This window comes from Suncus etruscus, chromosome 12, assembly GCF_024139225.1.
Source record: "Suncus etruscus isolate mSunEtr1 chromosome 12, mSunEtr1.pri.cur, whole genome shotgun sequence".
NCBI classification, from domain to species: domain Eukaryota; kingdom Metazoa; phylum Chordata; class Mammalia; order Eulipotyphla; family Soricidae; genus Suncus; species Suncus etruscus.
In genome coordinates, this window is record NC_064859.1 from 102393110 (window position 1) to 102411409 (window position 18300).

At 51.7% G+C, this 18300-nt stretch overlaps 1 protein-coding gene across 1 annotated transcript in view; it reads left to right on the forward strand.

The window, feature by feature from the left end:
• TMEM178A (transmembrane protein 178A) overlaps positions 1 to 18009 on the forward strand; it is a 40115-nt gene extending 22106 nt beyond the window's left edge. The window contains 10 exon segments of the mRNA XM_049784706.1: positions 11873 to 11907; positions 11910 to 11988; positions 13154 to 13167; positions 13169 to 13292; positions 13669 to 13730; positions 13732 to 14188; positions 15637 to 15760; positions 16924 to 16988; positions 17583 to 17669; positions 17873 to 18009. Of these exon segments, the coding sequence (XP_049640663.1) occupies positions 11873 to 11907; positions 11910 to 11988; positions 13154 to 13167; positions 13169 to 13292; positions 13669 to 13730; positions 13732 to 14188; positions 15637 to 15760; positions 16924 to 16988; positions 17583 to 17669; positions 17873 to 18009 (1184 nt within the window).
• The last annotated feature ends 291 nt before the right edge of the window (positions 18010 to 18300 follow it).

Consider the following 18300-nt stretch of genomic DNA (forward strand, 5'->3'; position numbering starts at 1 on the left):
ACGAGCTGGGCCTTCCCTTCTCTTCCCGTCTTGGGTGTGAGTCTGGCTTTTTGATTTCAGGCATTTCCGAGGTCTCAGCGAGGCCTGAATCTTCCTCCTCCTTTGCATGTGGATGGAATCTTTGTGCCCTGGACTGGAAAGTCGCTTATTTGGAGACACCCCCCTCTGCCCCCCTTGCGGTGTTCGAAACAAGACTTATGCTTCAGCTCCCAGGGTTAAGCACACCAGTCAGTGTGCAGGGGTGAGGCACCTCAGAACCAGGTGCAGTCCCTCCTCCACTGTTACTATTTTTAATGGTGCGGAAAGGCAAAAAAGCATGTTTGTTGAGTTCTGCAGTGGGGTTCAGTCCAAGGGACCCCAATTTTGTGGGTATTATTTATAGCTCCAAGCCTGGAACCCCATATACAGATGCCTTCATCTCCCCATCACATCTGTGCCTGCTGCACTCCCCCTTTGTCTGGTTTTCCTGTCGCTATAGCAGATGGCTTCCACGTGAGGAATTTTTTTATTTTTGTGAGGGGAGGGTCACACTTGATGGTGCTCAGGGATTACTCCTGGGTCTGTGCTCAGAAATCACCCTGGCAGGCTCAGGGGACCTTATGGGATGCTGGGAATCGAACCCAGGTCCGTCCTGTGTTGGCTGTTCAAGGTGCCCTGCTGCTGTGCTATCGCTCTGGCCCCTGAAGCGTGGAATTCTGTGTGCACAGCCTCCAGGGGGTGTTGTGTAGGCTTCTGAAACTTATTATCACCAACAAGGTTTTTGGGGTTACAATAGCTCTGATCCATGGAGAACCTCCTGTTTGTGGGGTGATGCAGGCCGTCCACAATTCTCGGAGGGGGAATGAATGGCCAGGAGAGTGGATGAGAACAACAGCAGCCAGGTTAGAGGCTCAGATGTGGGGGACCCCAGGCCAATGGGCAGCATCTGTGGGGCCAGGTCTGAAGGGCCAGGTCTCCCTGGTAAGGCCCCACACAAAGAATGGCCTGGTCTTGGCCTTCTCCGCCTCTCACCCTTCAGAGAGCAGATGAGAATGCAGGACTCAGCCCAAGTCTCATCTCAGGGCTGTGAGCTTCTAGTAACTCGCTCTTCTGCTTCTCAGACCCACTCACAGAGGCGAAGAAATGAAAATTGGGGGCCTGGGGTAAGAGCACAGTGGGGAGGGGCTTGACCTTATACTTAGCCAATCCAGGTTTGATCACCGGCTTTCCATAGGATTCCCCGAGCCTGCTAGGAGTGATTTTTAGGAGCACGGAGCCAGAAGTAACCCCTGAGCACTGCTGGGTGTGGCCCCAAAGCCTAAATAAATAAATTAATAAATATAGAAAATGGTTTGTTTGTGTTTTGGGTGTTTACATGGCAACGTGGCCTCAGAGGCTGCCAGAAGGTAGTGGTGAAAGTCTGTTTACAGGCTCATCTGCACTTACATCGTCTGTGAGCTGTGGGTGTCTGGCGACAGTTTCAGAGCTGGGGGAGGCCTCCCCCCTTCCATTTCTCCCTCAGGACATCGGAAATGTTACCCGGTGGAGTCGGGAGCAAACCTAGCTCAGGGCTTCTGGGCTTTCCTGATGTTTAAAAATAAACGAATCCAGCTGGTGGGAGCCGAGAAGTGTCCTCTGGGGTCACTGTGGGCAGAAGCTCAGACTGGCTGGCTCCTGGGTCTCTGCTCCTTGTCCAGGACAGAATGTGGGGACACCCGACCCCAGCCCCCCTGTTTACTGCAGAGAAGGGGACGGGACGGTCAGCAGTGAGTGGAGGACACCCAGGGCTCCTGTCTGGCCTCGCTCTCAGCTCTTTGTCTCTCTCCACACTCTGCGGGCAAGAGGCTTCCTTGTCTTTCCTCGGGCTGCTGCTGCCTCATTCTAGAAAAATCTGTCAGCTCTCCACTTCAGATCCCAGGCAATCAATCCCTGCAGCCACATGTCTGCTGCTTTCCACTCGACACCGGGCCCACGGTCCTGCTCTGTGTGTGTGTCCCTTTGTGACCTTTTAGACTATTTTTGTGTTTTTTTGGGGGGGGGCCACACCTGATGGTGCTCGGGGGTTACTCCTGGCTCTGCATTCAGAAATCATTCCTGGCAGGCTCGTGGGATTATATTGGATTCTGGGATTCGAACCACTGTCCTACTGCATGCAAGGCAAGTGCCCTATCTCCATGTTATCTCTCCAGTCCTTCCTTTTTTTTTTTTTAAACTTTATTGATTGATTGGTTTTTGGGCCACACCCAGCAATGCTCAGGGATTACTCCTGGCTCTGTGCTCAGAAATTGCTCCTGGAAGGCTGGGGGCCCATTTGGGATACCAGGAATTGAACTGGGTCCCTCCCAGGTCAGTCACATGCAAGGCAAACACCCCACTGCTGTGCTATCTCTCTGGCCTCCATTTAGACTTTCTTTTTTTTTTTTTTTTTTTTTGGTTTTTGGGCCACACCCAGTACGCTCAGGGGTTACTCCTGGCTATGCGCTCAGAAGTCACTCCTGGCTTGGGGGACCATATGGGACACCGGGGATCGAACCGCGGTCCATCCAAGGCTAGTGCAGGCAAGGCAGGCACCTTACCTCTAGCGCCACCGCCCGGCCCCATTTAGACTTTCTTAATGGCTGGTGATGCAGCTTCTGCTCTGTTCAGAGAATTCTTCGAGGGAAGAAGGCTACACTGGTCCGGCCCCCTCCCAGCACCCCTGGCTTCTGTGTCAGCTGGACTGAATCCTGTAGCCTTCCTGCTCATGAGAAAAATCATTTCTGCTGCTCGTGATTGAGGGGCGGCTAAGACGAGGCCCGGCTGCTGGCCTTGGGCAGGAGGCCAAGCTGGCACCAGGGAACCCGGACTGTGGTTTTCTCCCCGGTGACGCGATGGAGCCTTTGTTCTTCAGGGACAATGCAGAGCCCGTGGAGTGTCCAGCTCAGGCCCTCCCACCCCCCTGGATCTGTGCCCCGATGGAGTGATTTGCGGACAAAATGATCAGGGAGAGTACGGCCTCCTGATTGCTGTAACTGTGCCTGGGTTTCCTTGCAGGGTTGGTATTGCTTTCTGGCTGGCAAATTTTCCTCACGCCCAGACTTTCTGCTGTGCGTGTCCCTGGTAATGTGGGGGTCTCATCCTTGTTCCTCCGAGCCCTCTTGCCCCTGCCTGGTCCTTCCCCAATCATCCAGACCTTTGGCCTGGCACCCCACTGGTTTTTGGCCTCAGTCCACATTATCACCCTTTCATGGCACCTGCTAGTGGCTAGCTCCCCTGCATCACTCCTGGGACCTCTCTAAGGCCATCCCACAGCGGCTTTAGGGCCTGGGCAGGCCGCTCAGCACTTTGCCTGTGTGTCTCCTTCCTTGCCTTACCCCTGTGGCATCTCCACACAGGGAACCACTCCCAGGGCCCTGTTATTCGCCACAAAGTCATGGCCATCCTGAGGTGGAGTCCGGATCCCCGCAGTCTCTACTCTTTACAGTGCTCCTTCTCTGAGTCCGGGGGCCTTGCTGGAGCTGCGCCCTAGAATTTTGTCACTCTGGCACCATGTTACGACAGAGGAATCCAGAAACCCTCCCTGACCCCCACCGCAACTCTGCGGCCTTCTGGGGACCGCGTCCCTTCTCCCACCTATGGTCAGCTCCATGGTTAAAGCGGCCCCGGGGCCCTTTAAGGAGCTGTGCTGCCCTAAATAATAGACCAGAAGTTGTTCCTGGCAGAGCCCCGAGCTTCTGCCCCCTCCATGCTCAGCCATCTGCTGTGAGCTCTCGCTGCTCCTGTTCCTTCTGGGGACCTGCTCTGAGCTCTCCACACCCCGGACTGTGGCCTCGAATGCCCGCTCAGCTAAAGCACTGCCAGAGAGCACTGTTGGAGCACTGACAGAACACTGCCGCCAACGCCTCCTTGCGGGCACATCAGGGGTCTCTCAGTCTCTCCTGCCTGTGTCTTTATTTTATTATAATGTTTTTAGATCTTGGGTCCACACCCAGAAGTACTCAGGGCTCAAGGGACCACTCTGGGGGAACTTGGGATCGAACCAGAGTCGGCCCTACCCACTGCACTATCTCCCTGGCCCTCCCAGAGTATCTTGGCCTAATATCAAGAAGGGCAGAGTTGGGTCTGGAACAACAGCACAGTGGAGAGGGCTCTTACTTTGCAAGCATCGACCTAGGTTCAATACCCCGCATCCCATAGGGTCCCCTGAGCCCCCCAGGAGTGATTCCTGAGCGCAGAGCCAGGAGTAGTTCCTGAGCACCGCTGAGTGTGGGCCCCTTCCAAAAAAGGGCAAGCCTTTCGCCTGTACAATCTCTCCTTCCTTTGGGGGCCCATTTCAGTGACTGCAGCAGGAGCCAGAGGTGGTTCTGTTTGTCCCTCGCAATGACCCGAGGAGCATGTGGCTCATCTCCACCAACCCAGCCGGAGGACTCTAGCTTGGTCTGTGGGCCCTTTAATGCTGTGCTTACTGTCTGGGCACACCCGCCGCTCCCCCTGCATCTCTTTAGCCTCCTCTCTTTGGCAGTTTAAGTGGGCGAGGGCAGCTGCCTCAGGTGATATGGGTCCCCCTCATCTCCCCCAGCATGCACCTTCCTCCCAGAGAAGTGACAGTTCCCCGTGTAACGTGTTCCAGCTGCTGGCGGCCCCCAGGTCCTTCTCTGAAAGACTAAAGACAACTGTCTGGAGATCAGGGTCCACAGACCCATGTTTAGTCCTTGGCCTGGTCCCCCAGGATCCACAGGGGGATCTTTCCAGCACTGTGTCCTGGGGTTCTTGCATTGAGCTCCATTGGCACAGAGACCATGGCTCCTGGGACCCCCTGAGAACTATTAGGAGCCCAAAGATGTACAAAGTTGGGGTTGTAGCTCTCCGAGCTCCAGATGTTCCCATCTCCCCAGTGCCGCTGAGCACCCCACTGCTGAGCCTCCATGTAGATCATCCATCGACCTGTTCTATGTCTCTGAGACGATCACTTGGTTCTGGCTTTTCTGTTAATATGTTTCTTGTACCCGAGCCCCCTCTTTGCTGAACCCGTCAGATATCCCCTGGCTCTTGGTCCATCTCCCGAGAGCCTTGTCCTTTTATACAGTGCCCAACTTCCATTTCTTTTTTTTTTTTTTTGGTTTTTGGGCCACACCCAGCATTGCTCAGGATCATTCCTGGCTGTCTGCTCAGAAATAGCTCCTGGCAGGCACGGAGGACCATATGGGACACCGGGATTCGAACCAACCACCTTAGGTTCTGGATAAGGCTGCTTGCAAGGCAAACACCGCTGTGCTATCTCTCCGGGCCCCAACTTCCATTTCTTAATGCTCCGGTGAAGAGTCTCCATACACTTTGAGCAGGATCATTTCGTGATGTTCTTTTCTTGTGATGCTTTTGTACCCGCGTACTACAGGTCTCCTGTAATGATCTGGGAATTGTGCCTGGCCTTTTATTTAAAAAAAAAAAAAAGTCACGAAAGATGGTTAATTCGACTTTTGACATTGGTGAAATTCTCCAGTGAACTCATTTGGGCCTGAACTTTTCTCTGTGCAAAGTGTTTGAATTAATTTACATGCTCAGTCGCTCTCTTTGTTCTGATTCTTTCACATTTATGTATTTTTTTCCTGATTAATTCTTGGTAGTTTGTGCCTTCCTAGAAATTTACTAATTTTTGCTTTATAAAGAATCTGTTGTCATATAATTTTTCACAATATTCTCCTATATTAGTTTTTTTTTAATAAGATCAAACAATGGTCTCTGTTCATTCCTGATTTTCAAGCCTGAGTCTTTTCTCTTTCATCTCATAAAGTGCAGCTAAAGATTTGCTCATTCCATTAAGCTTTTCAAAGGACCAGCTTTAGGTTTTTTTTTTTTTTTTTTTTAATTTTTTTATTTTAATTATGACAACAAAGATGCAAAGAGGACAGGGGTAAAGTTACAGTGGAAGCCCAATCACCCATAAACAGGATTCTCAGTAGTCCCATCGATGATATCCCAGCCTTATACTTTCAGCCAAAGAACATTTAAGAAAAACAAAACTGAACCCATGTACCATACATTACTTTGTCCCTCAAATCCCCCGTTATAGTACATATTATTTTCTTAGCAGCACACCATATAATCTAAAGATATTAGACTTATGTAACTCTTTAAACATTGAGGGCAAAGTACATTTATCTAGATTCGATGCACATGCTTACTAGTTTAAATTAACCTCAAAAGTTTTAGTGGGTTGTTTTTCTTAAGGATTGGAGTCAAGGGACCATAGTAAAAAACGATATTAAAGTGGCATTTGTTTGCATAGGCCCACCAAAACATAAGGGACATGGAAAGACAAATTATGGTCTAAATAGATGGAGACCCTACCCCTGAAGTTTCCTGGCACAGGACTGACTCTAGGCTCCAGGCAAAACTTAGTTTGTCCAATTCAAGTCATCGTCTGTAGTGGCAATACACCTCCATTCCTCACATAGTCTCTGTTGTTGGTATCATGCTTCTGTATTAAAGATCCTGGAGTCTACATGTCTCATATAGCAGTCAGGATGGTGCAGAGCATTCTCTCGTTTCATCTCACACTTAAGGGGCAATAGAGAGAACCATGTCCTGTAGAGCAGGTCATTGTTGTTGTCACGTCTTATCGCAGGTCATTGTTGTTGTCACGTCTTCTCAGTGTAAAACGGAGGTGTCTTTTTAGAGGTCGATGTCAGACCCTTGGTAGTGTCTTTCCTGGTAGAGGACTGCTTCCAACTGTTGCTATAAAAGACCTTGGATGTTTCGTAGATAGCGTGCCTGGTTCCAGTGTGAATGGAGAATGCCCATCATCTGAGGCCTGTGCCAGGTCATTATATCAATGTTCAGGGTGTAAGGTACATTGTAATGAGATTTATTAGATAATAACTAATCTGTATGTATGTGTTTTCCCATTTTAATGTGTCTATGCAAACAGGGATCAATGCCATGAAGCGTTATTGGTGCATTTGGAGGCAATAGGGACAAGACCAGCAATTTCCATGACATAGTTCAATCATAGGCATCAAACTGAGGACAGTTCCACCAACAATCCTTACTATACAGCTTACAAAGAAAAGACAAGATGAAAAGTGGATAGAAAAATGATGGTAGAAGAATATATAGAGAGTTACAGTAGTTAAAGAAAATAATCATAAAATATTCAAAATATATATGTGTTCAATATGTGGTCGATTTATGTCCTTCTAAAATAGTTCTGAGATTTGTAAGATCTACTGTATGTCTTTGGACAGAGATTAAAACTGTTACTGAAGGTAAGAAGGGTAAATCAGGGGTACTGGTGGTTGGGAGGAGCATAGCGCCCCCCGCGCGGTTTCAAAATGTAGACTGGTATGAAATTGCCAGTGACAGCCTGAGTATAGCTGAGCAGTTATCTGCCACCACCCCAGATCAAACGCCACCCCCTAAGCCCAACCTGGAGCAGTCTGGAGTGGGGGAAAAACCCAGGGGTGCCCCATCAGCTCCTCCCAGAAACCCACCTGGAGATCCGGAGGAAGGGGGAGAGGGGGGCCGGGTGACCCAGTTTCCGGGCCCCCCCCTACCCTAGGCCAGGCCCAAAAGGCCGCTGGCACATGCGGAGGGTCTGCCAGCTGCCCCGCCCGTGCTGCTAAAAATCCTGCTCCAGGAAGGGAGAGAGAGACCCTCCCAAGACCTCAAGGACAGGGATTTAAGCCCAACCTAGGCCGGTCCCCAGACCCGGCCTGGAGTGGGGGAAAAACCCAGGGTGCCCCATCAGCTCCTCCCAGAAACCCACCTGGAGATCCCAGCCTTTAGGTTTTTAATTATTTTTTCTGTTCCATCTTTCCTTTATTTCCACTTCAGTTTTGGAGCTGCATTTCTTTCTGCTTGGGTTAGGTTTGTTCTTTTTCTATTCACTTTATTTAAAACACCACTGTTGACAAAGTTGTTCCCAATACAGTTAATTATGGTATTCAATATTCTTACACCAATCCAATACTAGGGTAACATTCCCTTCACCATTGTCCCCGGTTTGTCATACACTCCCCCAGCTTGCCAGCTCTGCCCCCATTGGTAGGCACAAAATAATTTATTTTATATTGCTTGTTATAAATAAATAGCTAATGGCAAATTATTAAAAATATTTCAATAAAAGAAAATTCATAGAAATCCTGGCTCAGAACAGAATAGAAATATGTGCTCCTGGATTGGGGGACCATATGGGACACCGAGGGATCAAACTGTGTCCGTCCTAGGCTAGCACCAGCAAGGCCAGATGTCTTCACTCCATGCCACTGTTCCGGCCCTAGCTCCCAGCTGTTTTCCTTTTGAATAATCTCTTTCTCCCTTTATTTCGCTTCTGTCTGTTTTTGCTTCATGCATTTTGGGAGTTCTATTGATACTTACATATTTGTCATATGTTTATAATGGTTATATCTGAATGGTTTGCCCTTTTATCATTAAAAATTATCTTTGTTTCTTGTAACAATGTCTTTCTCAAGTTTGCCAGTATATTCTCTCTCTCTCTCTCTCTCTCTCTCTCTCTCTCTCTCTCTGACTTTGTTGGTCTCTCCTATTCCTTCCAACCTGGTGTATCCTGAACATAGTGGCTCTCTTGAACATCTTTTAGTTGGATCACGGTGTTTTCTGTCTGAAATGTGACCCTCTGTCATTAGATCTGAGCACCTGCCCTGTTTACATGTAATGCAGTTCCTCAGAATATAGTACTGAGACCTTGTCATCTAGTTATGTATTTTCTATGAGCCATCCTGTCTTTATTCCTTCTTTTACTGCCTTCCTTGGTATTAAATTATATTTTTTAGGGCCAGAGCAATAGCAGATGGGAGGGCATTTGCCTTGCATGTGGCCAAACATGGGCTTTATCCCTGGTATGCCATAGGGTCGCCCCGAGCCTGCCAGGAGTGATTTCTGAGCACAGAGGTAACCTGACTACCACCGCTGGGTGTGACTCAAAAACCAACCAATCAACCAACCAAAATTGTTTTATACTGTCTTTTAAATTCCAATTTCTGCTCCATTTACCATATGTATATGTATAGATAGATAGGCATAGATAGATATAATTTCCTTAATGGTCATTTTTATGAAGTTAATACAAATTTTGTTCCTATATAACTCCATTTTCTTTCCTTTGTCTTTTATTAGCCTAATAAGACACAACATGTGGTCATACATCTCTAAAACCCTTTGCTTTATGCTTTGTCCCAAATATATCAGGTAGGAGGAAAATGTCACAACACAAATACGTTGATACCCCTTTATGTTTCCTTGTGCGTCTTCTTTACCACGTGCTTTGTTTCCTCATGCAAATTCTGTTTCTGTACTTGTATTTCCACCTGAGTTCATCTTCTTCATGGGCATCAGATGGCTCAGATGTGCACCTGTGACTTTTCATCAAACCTGGATGCTGATGACAATTGTTTCTTCACATGTGCCCTTTGCCCTCCCACCCCCCCATCCTCTCTGGGGCCCCCTCTACTTTGGGGGCAAGTGCTGTGGTGACTCCCAGGTTCCCAAAGCTCTGCTCATCACCTCTCTCCCAATTCCCTCTTCTCTCCTGCTCTACATTTAAGTCCCCAATTATTTCTTCTGCCCGCTGACAATCCTTTTGAGTCGTTCTCCTGGATTTCTCATTCCCCTGATTATACTTTTCAGCTCCCTAATTTCTATTTGATTTCCCTGCTCTTTTTTTCCAGGCTTCCTCTGGCTGTCCTGCCCCTGCTGAGACACCATTCTGCCAATCTCACTGATGGCTCCTCAGACATAGTTTCTTTTCTTTTGTAGGTTTTTGGGCCACACTCGGCAGTGCTCAGGGGTAAACTCCTGGCTCTGCATTCCAGGAATCACTCCTGCTCGGGGAATCCTATGGGATGCGAGGATTGAATCTGGGTTGGCTGCATGCAAGGCAAGATGCCCTCCCTGCTGTGCTATTGCTCTGGCCCTAATTTTCTTTAGTTCTTTGAAACATCTGTAAATAGAGCTTAATATCTATAAAATTGCTTCCTTCGAGGACAGTTTGTTTTTGATTGGCCACCTCTAGTCCACCGTCTCCTCTCTGTTCTTGTTTGGGGTTAAATTTGTACTTTTTTCTTTTTCTTTCCCTTTTTGTTTTTTTTTTTTTATGGATTGGAAAACTGGACAACTTAAAATAACTTTTTTTTTTTTTTTGGGATTTGAGCCACACCCGCAAGCACTCAGGGGTTACTCCTGGCTATTCTGCTACAGAAATAGCTCCTGGCTCCTGGCAGGCAAGGGGGACCATATGGGATGCGGGGATTCGAACCAACCACCTTAGGTCTTGGATTGGACTGCTTGCAAGGCAAACGCCACTGTGCTATCTCTCCAGTTCCATTACATTTTCTTCTTTCTTCTTTCTTTCTTTCTTTCTTTCCTTTCTTTCTTTCTTTCTTTCTTTCTTTCTTTCTTCTCCTTCTTCTTTCTTTCTTTCTTTTCTTTCTTTCTTCTCTTTCTTTCTTCTTTCTTTCTTTCTTACTTTCTTTCTTTCTTTCTTCTTTCTTTCTTTCTTTCTTTCTTTCTTTCTGTTTTTTGGGCCACTCCCGGCAGCACTCAGGGGTTATTCCTGGTTCTGTGCTCAGAAATGGCTCCTGGTAGGCACGGGGATCATATGGGATGCTAAGGGATTGAACCCAGGTCTGTCCCAGGTCAGCTGCATGCAAAGCAAACACCCTACTGCTGTGCTATCTCTCTGGCCCAGAGAATCTATTTAAACACATGACTTTAAGCATCTGGCCAAAATGGTCTACAAAGAAGAAAGCTCCATTCTGGTCTTAGAAGGGGCCGGAGAGATAACATGGAGATAGGGTGTTTTCCTTGTAAGCAGAAGGACAGTCGTTCGAATCTCGGCATCCCATATGGTCCCCCCCCCCCCCCGAGCCTGCCAGGAGCGATTTCTGAGCGTAGAGCAAGGAGGAACCCCTGAGTGCCACCAGGTGTGACCCCAAACAACAACAACAACAACAACAACATTGTCTTAGATGGGATAGATTGAAATGAAAAGGGTTTTGTGTTGGGCCCGGAGAGATAGCAACAGCGGTGTTTGCCTTGCAAGCAGCCGATGGTCCCCCGTGCCTGCCAGGAGCTATTTCTGAGCAGACAGCCAGGAGTAACCCCTGAGCACTGCCGGGTGTGGCCCCAAAACAAAACAAAACAAAAAAAAAACCAACAACAGCAAAAAAAAGGGTTTGTGTTGGATTCATTGAGTTTGGGTGGGGGAAGAGGCTGTTCCTAGCAGCAGGGAAAAAGACAATGGCTCTTGAATAAAACGAGGGAACATTTATCTACTGTGACCCCAGCATAGTGCACGAAACAGAGGCAGCTTTTTTGTTTGGTTTGGTTTTGGGGCCACACCCAGCAGTGCTTCAGGGTTACTTCTGGCTCTGTGCTCAGAAGTCGCTACTGGCAGGCACGGGGGGACCATATGGGATTCGAACTGGAGTCCATCCTTTGCTGGCCACAAGCAAGGCAAACACCTTTACTGATGTGCTATCGCTCTGGCCCTAAGGGCAGCTGTGTGTGTGTGTGTGTGTGGTGTGTGTGTGTTTATTTTTTGGTTTGGGGGCCACATCTCCCAGGTGTTCAGGACTTTACTCTTGGCATTGCTCAGGGATGCCCCAGGATTGAATCCAGGTGATTCAGATGCAAGGCAAGAACCCCCTGCAGAGGAGTAAGCCCTGAGCTTTGACCTCCCCACACTATAATGGAGGGGGCACAATAATGGGTTTGAGGCATTTGCCTTGCAGGAGGACATAGAGAGCAAAGTCCGTTGTGCATGTGCCTATCCTCCTTCCTGCTCTGGACTTGCTTCCATTCACGCGTGCACTGGAGACCCTGGTTCCCACTGTGTTCCTGCCTCTCCCCACAGTGCCTCCCCGCTCCTGTCCCCACACGTCTCCTCTCCCCACAGGCATCGCCCAGAGGTGCACGGCCATCAAGTATCACCTCTCTCCCAGCCCGTCGCCCTGCGCAACATCCCCTTCAATCTGACCAAGACCATCCAGCAGGATGAGTGGCATTTGCTCCGTGAGTGCTTTGGGGGTCGGGACCGGAAATGGAGGAGACATTTCTGAACCCCAAGTCCCCCAACAGTTGGTGAGGTCATGTTTGAGTCGAGCTGGGCACACAACGGAAGGAGGACAGAAGGAAGGAAAAAGGAAGGAAGGAAGGAAAGGGGTAGAAGGAAGGAAAAAGAAGGAAGGAAAAAAGAAGGAAGAAAAGGATGAAGGAAGGAAAGAAGGAAGAAAGGATGATGGATGAAAGGAGGGAAGAAAGGAAGAAAAGAAAGGAGAGTAGAAGGAAGGAAGGAGAGAAAATAAGGAAGGGAGGGAAGAAGGAATGGAGGGAAGGAAAGAAGGATGATGGAAGAAGAGAAAATAAGGGAGAGGAGGAATGTAGGGAAGGAAGTTAGGAAGAAGAAAAAGAAAGGAGAGTGGAAGGAAGGAGAGAAAATATGGAAGCGAGGGAAGGAGAAGTGGAGGGAAGGAAGGAAGGAACACATAGGAGTGAGAGCAGGTTGGGAAGATGGCGGGAGAGGACAGCCCATGTGCCCTCCATCACTGCAATAACCCAGGCACTACCTTGGGTGGCCCCAAACCAAGGAAAAATGGAGTCCCGTGAGAAAGGAAGGAAGACATGAAAACCATGCTATCACGGTAGCAAGCTGAGTGCTTCCTGGAGCAGTGTCCAGAGCAGTGCCTGGTGCAGGGTGCCCTCTGGGCCACATGTGGGATCGGCCCAGCCATTCCCCCTGCTTGTCCTGCGGTGGGCCCTGAGCCAACCGGGTGGAGCGAATGAGGTGGGGCAGGGAGCCCAGAGGGACCCTCACTTCTGGGATCGGGGTGCTGCCCAGCTTCGAGGGCTGAGGCAGAGCCCTCATGTGGGCTGTCCCACCACCCAGCCCCCCGTCTCCCTTCCCTGCTGGTGTGTGCTGGAGAAAGCCCCAACCTGCAGGGCTCAGGGGACCCAGTCAGCCTCCACAGAAAGGCACCTGGGCCCCAGGGTCCCCTCACTTTGTTGGGTGACACTTACCGGGCCCTAGCTTGTCTCTGCCTGTGGCTCCCCCTGGACCTCCGGCTGCCCCCTGGGGTTGTGGGAGGCAACCACAGCTGCCCTGTATCCCTCACCCCCCCTGGGCCGGGCCCCTGCCGCATGCCCCTACTCCTCCAGTCATGCACCCCGCTCTCCCCAGACCTGCGTCGGATCAACCGCCGGCTTCCTGGGCATGGCCGTGGCTGTGCTGCTCTGCGGCTGCATCGTGACCGCCGTCAGCTTCTTCTGGGAGGAGAGTCTCACGCAGCATGTGGGGGGGCTGCTCTTCCTCATGACAGGTATGTGGTGCCACACACACACACACCACACAACACACACACACACACATACACACACACACACGCAGGCATACACAGACACTCGGTATCAGCATGCACAGCACACACAGGTGCCACGTAGACACATGGAGCTACGTGTGATGTACAGGCACATCACGCAATGTGGGCATGTACACGCATAAGCACGCAGGCAAGTACACAAAGACACATATATATGAATGTCCACAACCTATGCACTTGTAGGTAAGCAAGACACACAGAATCACATATGCTGACACGTGAGGGGTAGTGCCATCAGCCGGCCCTGGTGATGCTCTTCTGGGGCTGGCTGGGGGTCCCTTCTGCCCACCCCAACGCCCACATCCCACCCCTCCAGGGATCTTCTGCACCATCTCCCTCTGCACCTACGCGCCAGCGTCCTCCTACGACCTGCAGCGACCCGCCTCGGCGCCTACACGGCCTCCCGCCCGACGTGGAGCACGGCTACGGCTGGTCCATCGCCTGCGCCTGGTGCAGCCTGGCCCTCGTGGTGGCGGCCGGCGGGCTCTGTGTCGCCTTCCCCTGCTTCAGCCGGACCAAGCTCGCCACCTCAAGGTGGGCCGGGGAGCTCCTCGGTCTGAGCGCGTGGCACGGCCGGTCCTGCGAGGGAGCACCCCCTCCTCAAGCACAAGGGATGACAGAGAGCCACTGTGGGTTCAAGTGCTTTAAAAGACGGACGTGTTGGCCGGGACCCGTGGGGGTGGCCGCGGCTGTCTGTGCGGGCAGCTCTGTGAAAACCCACTTCCCAGCCTGGCCACCCACCCGGTGGGTCTCCAGCCTGCTGCTTGGGCCGCGCTGGGAGTCCCAGGCCGTGGGTCTTGTCCTGCAGGTGTCTGTCCTGTCGTCTGCTGTGCCAGGTATAGGGAGACTCTTCTTCTTCTGTGGCCTCCTTTTTTTTCTTTAAGAGGTTTCCTCACCGTGTCATGGGTGTGGAGATGCCGAGAACTGCAGGGTGGGGTGGGAGCACCCCTTGCCCTCTCTGTGTCTCTGCATTAAAATGATTGTCCCTTGGGAGACTATCTGGCTGCCTTTCTGCCTTTTGATGGGCACAGCGCCCCTTACTTTTCCTCCCTGGGGGGGGGCAGCAGCAACCCACAGCGAGACCCATGTAACGCCCATCAATCCGGGCGTCTCTAGAACCTTCCAGAGTCGTGAACCATTTCCGTCTCTCTGCTCCAGCCTCACACCCCTTGCTGCCTTTTATGACTTGCGTCCTAAGCCAGCACTGAGTCCTCCGTCTCAGACCTTGTCCAGGTCCTGAGAATGAGATGCCAAACCCCTTGTGGGATGTGGGGTGCAGGGCCCGGAACTGTCACAGCTAAGCCTCCATGAACCTCATTCGCAAAGGGATTCTGGAGAATGAGATGGGGTCCCTGGGCTGGGACAGGTGGTGCCTGGGGTTTGCTTGGCACCTACTGTTGGCCCCACCCATGGTCCTGTCCCTCACCTCCCCTTTTCGTGGATAAGAAAGTGGAAAGGTGAAGTCCTGACCCCTTCTCTCTGTGGTGCAGGGGTTTTTGGGGGTGTGTGTGTTGTAGGGGACAGCTGTTACTATTAGAGGGGGTCTCATCCCTGAGCTGTTCCAGCCCATGAAATCCACCCAGTCTCCACCTCTCTTCTCCGCTGTCCTGTCCTGAGTCGCACCTACCATCCCACAGGCTAACTACCAAAGACTGGGCCTCGATTTCTCTTCCTTTGGGGAAACCCTTGTCCCTTTCCAGTTCCTTGTACCAGATGTGAGGGATCATTCTGTGTAGGATCCCTAACCTCACTCAGTGCCAGTCTCCAGTTCCACCCAAATGGCTGTGAATCTCCTGGTCTTATTTTTCCCCCTCCAGAGTTCTCTGTGTGAGTGGACCCTGGTTTCTTCTATGTTTTAATTTTGTTTTGGGGCCACACCTGGCTATGCTCAAGGGTTTCTCCTGGCTCTGTGCTCAGAAATCACTCCTGGCAGTCTCAGGGGCGCATATGGGATGCTGGGGATCGAACTTGGGTCAGCTGCGTGCAAGGCAAATGTCCTCCCCACTGTACTATGGCTCTAGCCCCAAGGTCCTAGTTTCTTTATTCTGTTAACTCAGTTCAGAAAAACTCCTAAACCAGCCCTACCTTATGAGGTCCCTGTCACCTTCTGTCCCCCCCCCCCCAGCTCACACCAGTGACCTAGGACGGAGACCGTGTTCTCAAGGAAGAGGACAACCCTTGTTGGTTCTCTCTCCAGTTAAGGCACTTTTTATTTTCTTCTGCCGTAAAGACGGGGCTGGGCTCCAAGGGAAATAGGAATCTCCCCCAACCCCCCACTCCCCAGCCCAGGCCACCTGCAGCATGAGAGCGCATGCCAAGGTGCCCATGGAGAGGCACCCCATGCACGCTGCCTGGTGGGCACCCTCAGGCTCAGCCAGAGATGGCACTTCCAAAAGGGTCTCGGAGTGGTGAGGTGAGGTGCCTGCCTCTGCCAAGGACCAGGACGGGTAGGGGCTGCCCTGGCTTCCACGCTCACTTCTGGCCTCCCTGCAAGGGGTTGGGGGTGTCTCAGCTGCATGAAGAATGGAGGGTCTCATGGTATTGGGGTCCCCGACTCGTGAGATGGCCAGTATACCTCATGTGCTTTCAGGCTGCCTGTGACTGTGCTGGGAGCTGTGGGGCAGATTGGACGGACTGACACAAATGGATGGACAGACAGATGGGAGGGTGGACGGACACACATGGATGAATAGACAGACAGATGGATAGCTGGGCAGTTGGAGGAATGCACAGATGAACGAAAGAATGCACAAATGGACAGAAAGACGGACAGAATGAGCTCAGAGCTCCATGAGCCGAGGTGGCACGAAAGAGTGAGGCCCAAGTGTCCCAGGACACCCCAGGGTCCAGACACAAAGACCCCCCACCCCCCGGCTCATGGCCCCTAAACACGGCTGCACCTTAGAGAATGAGTTAGAGTCTGGTAGGTGGGAATTTCTGCAGGGAACCATCATCCCACCTTCCCATGAAGGCTCTGGGGGCAACGCATGTTTCCAGGCTATTCCAGGCCGGTCTAGAGTTTTCATGACAGAGGCAAGAGCCAGGAAACCGTTGCAAGGACAGTCCTGGAGACAGGGCATTGTTGCTATGACCGCCGGAGCCCCTTCGAGCTGGGCCTGGAGTTGGGAGGGGGCGCAGTGCCCTCTAGGGGTGCCGGCAGGTAGCGTGTGCAGAAGTGATGGTACAGAAGGCTGGGTTCCCAGAGCATCCTCGGTTCCAGGGAGCCCCCAGGCTCCCTTGGAATCTCTGAGGGCACCAGGCTCAGGGGATGACAGGGACCGGGCACCTCCCGCCATCCAAGCTGCAGTGGTCAGGTCATACATCCCACAGTGGGATGGGGGGACCCCAGCTCTGCTCGTTGGGGGGGTCCTTTCTTCCCCTGTGCCTGTTCTTGGTCTGATAAGGCAGAAATGGCCAGGCAGGTGCCCAGGAACCCTGGCAAGGGGCCAAGCATGGTTGTGTGTGGCAAGGCTCGGTACATCTGACAGGCCAGAGTGAGCTTAGAGGGGGCTGAGAGCTGGTCGCAGGGCATGGCTCTGGCCATGGGCTCTTGTGCCCAGCACCCTCGCAGCACCCTGAGATGCAGGCAGAGCTGTGGGGACCCCGGGGAAGGCAACCCCTCCTCGACCCCCAAGAGTGAGGTGGTCTCCGGGGTCCCCCCTTCAGCTGTGCTCACCTCTAGGACACTCACAGTTGTGTCCACTCCCTTCTCCCCACTGGTCTGGCCACGCTGGCAGAAAGGGAGGTCTGAGGGGCACGTGATCATGACACCCCAATCACAGACACCAGACATAGGATACCAGAAAGTCAGTTCTGCCACAAAGCACAGCAGTGTAGTCTACACTCGCCCAGAGCAGGTGAGACCCTTCCTTGCACATTAGAATTTTGTTGTCACTCAGACGACAGGAATGTCTGGGAGCAAGTCCCTCCCTCCCTTCCTTCCTGGGCAGAACTGCCCCAGGTCCCCCAGTACAGGCCCATATGGACTGAACCGGTGGGCAGAGTAGACAGATGGCTGCACCCTGTTTGCAGAGAAGCTCCAAGATGATCTCCCCAGATACAGGGACTATTCTCATGCCTTGAGGGAAAGCGTCGCCTTCCCCCCAAAGGGCAGAGTTCCAGAGTGCAGTGGACAGGCAAGGCTGGGGCCTTTCCCCTGCCACCCCCACTGTCCCCTCCCAGCTTCCTAGTCCTACTGGCTATACCCATCTCCTGCCCCCTCTGCTCCAGCCACTATGGCCTATGAGAATCCTCAGGCTGCCCAGCACCTCTCAGGCCTGTTTCTTATTCCTGAGATGCTTGTCCAAGTCCCTAACGGTGAGTTCTGGGAATGGGGGGGAGAAGGTGTAGCAGGAAGGTACTTCCTCGAATTGCGGCCGGCCCTGGTTTGGTTCCTGGCATCCCATATAGTCCCCAGGTTCTGCCAGAGCTAAGAGTCAGCTCTGAGCATCACCGCTTGTGGCCCCCAAGCCCCAACAAGGTGAGCTTTGTCCCACATTTCACCTGTGAGCTGCTGACAGGCGGGAGACCCTGCACCCCCTTTTCATCGTGTGACCCCACTGGCCAGGTCCACTGTTACCTGAGATTCCTGGGGCCTCGACTGAGTGTTCTTACTGTCGTCTCCTCTCCTTGGTGTCCAGACCTTGAGTTTGAGTGACAGAAGCTCATCGACAGAGCCTGCCCTGGTTTTAGGGTCCAGCTGCCTGCCTCTCTCCACAGTGGACATTTTACGTAAGGCGGATGGTGTTAAACAAGATCATGAATAAAAGCTGTTTCCATTCCAACAGAGAAGAAAACTGCAGGTTCCAAACACTAAGTTTACTACCAGTGCAGGGAACACAGAACAACATCCCTGAGTGATTCTTGCTACGAAGGGAGCAGCCGCTGACTGGCTTTCTCCAAGCTCCCGGAAGCTGCTGAAAGCCTCAGGCAGGTGGAAACAAGTGGG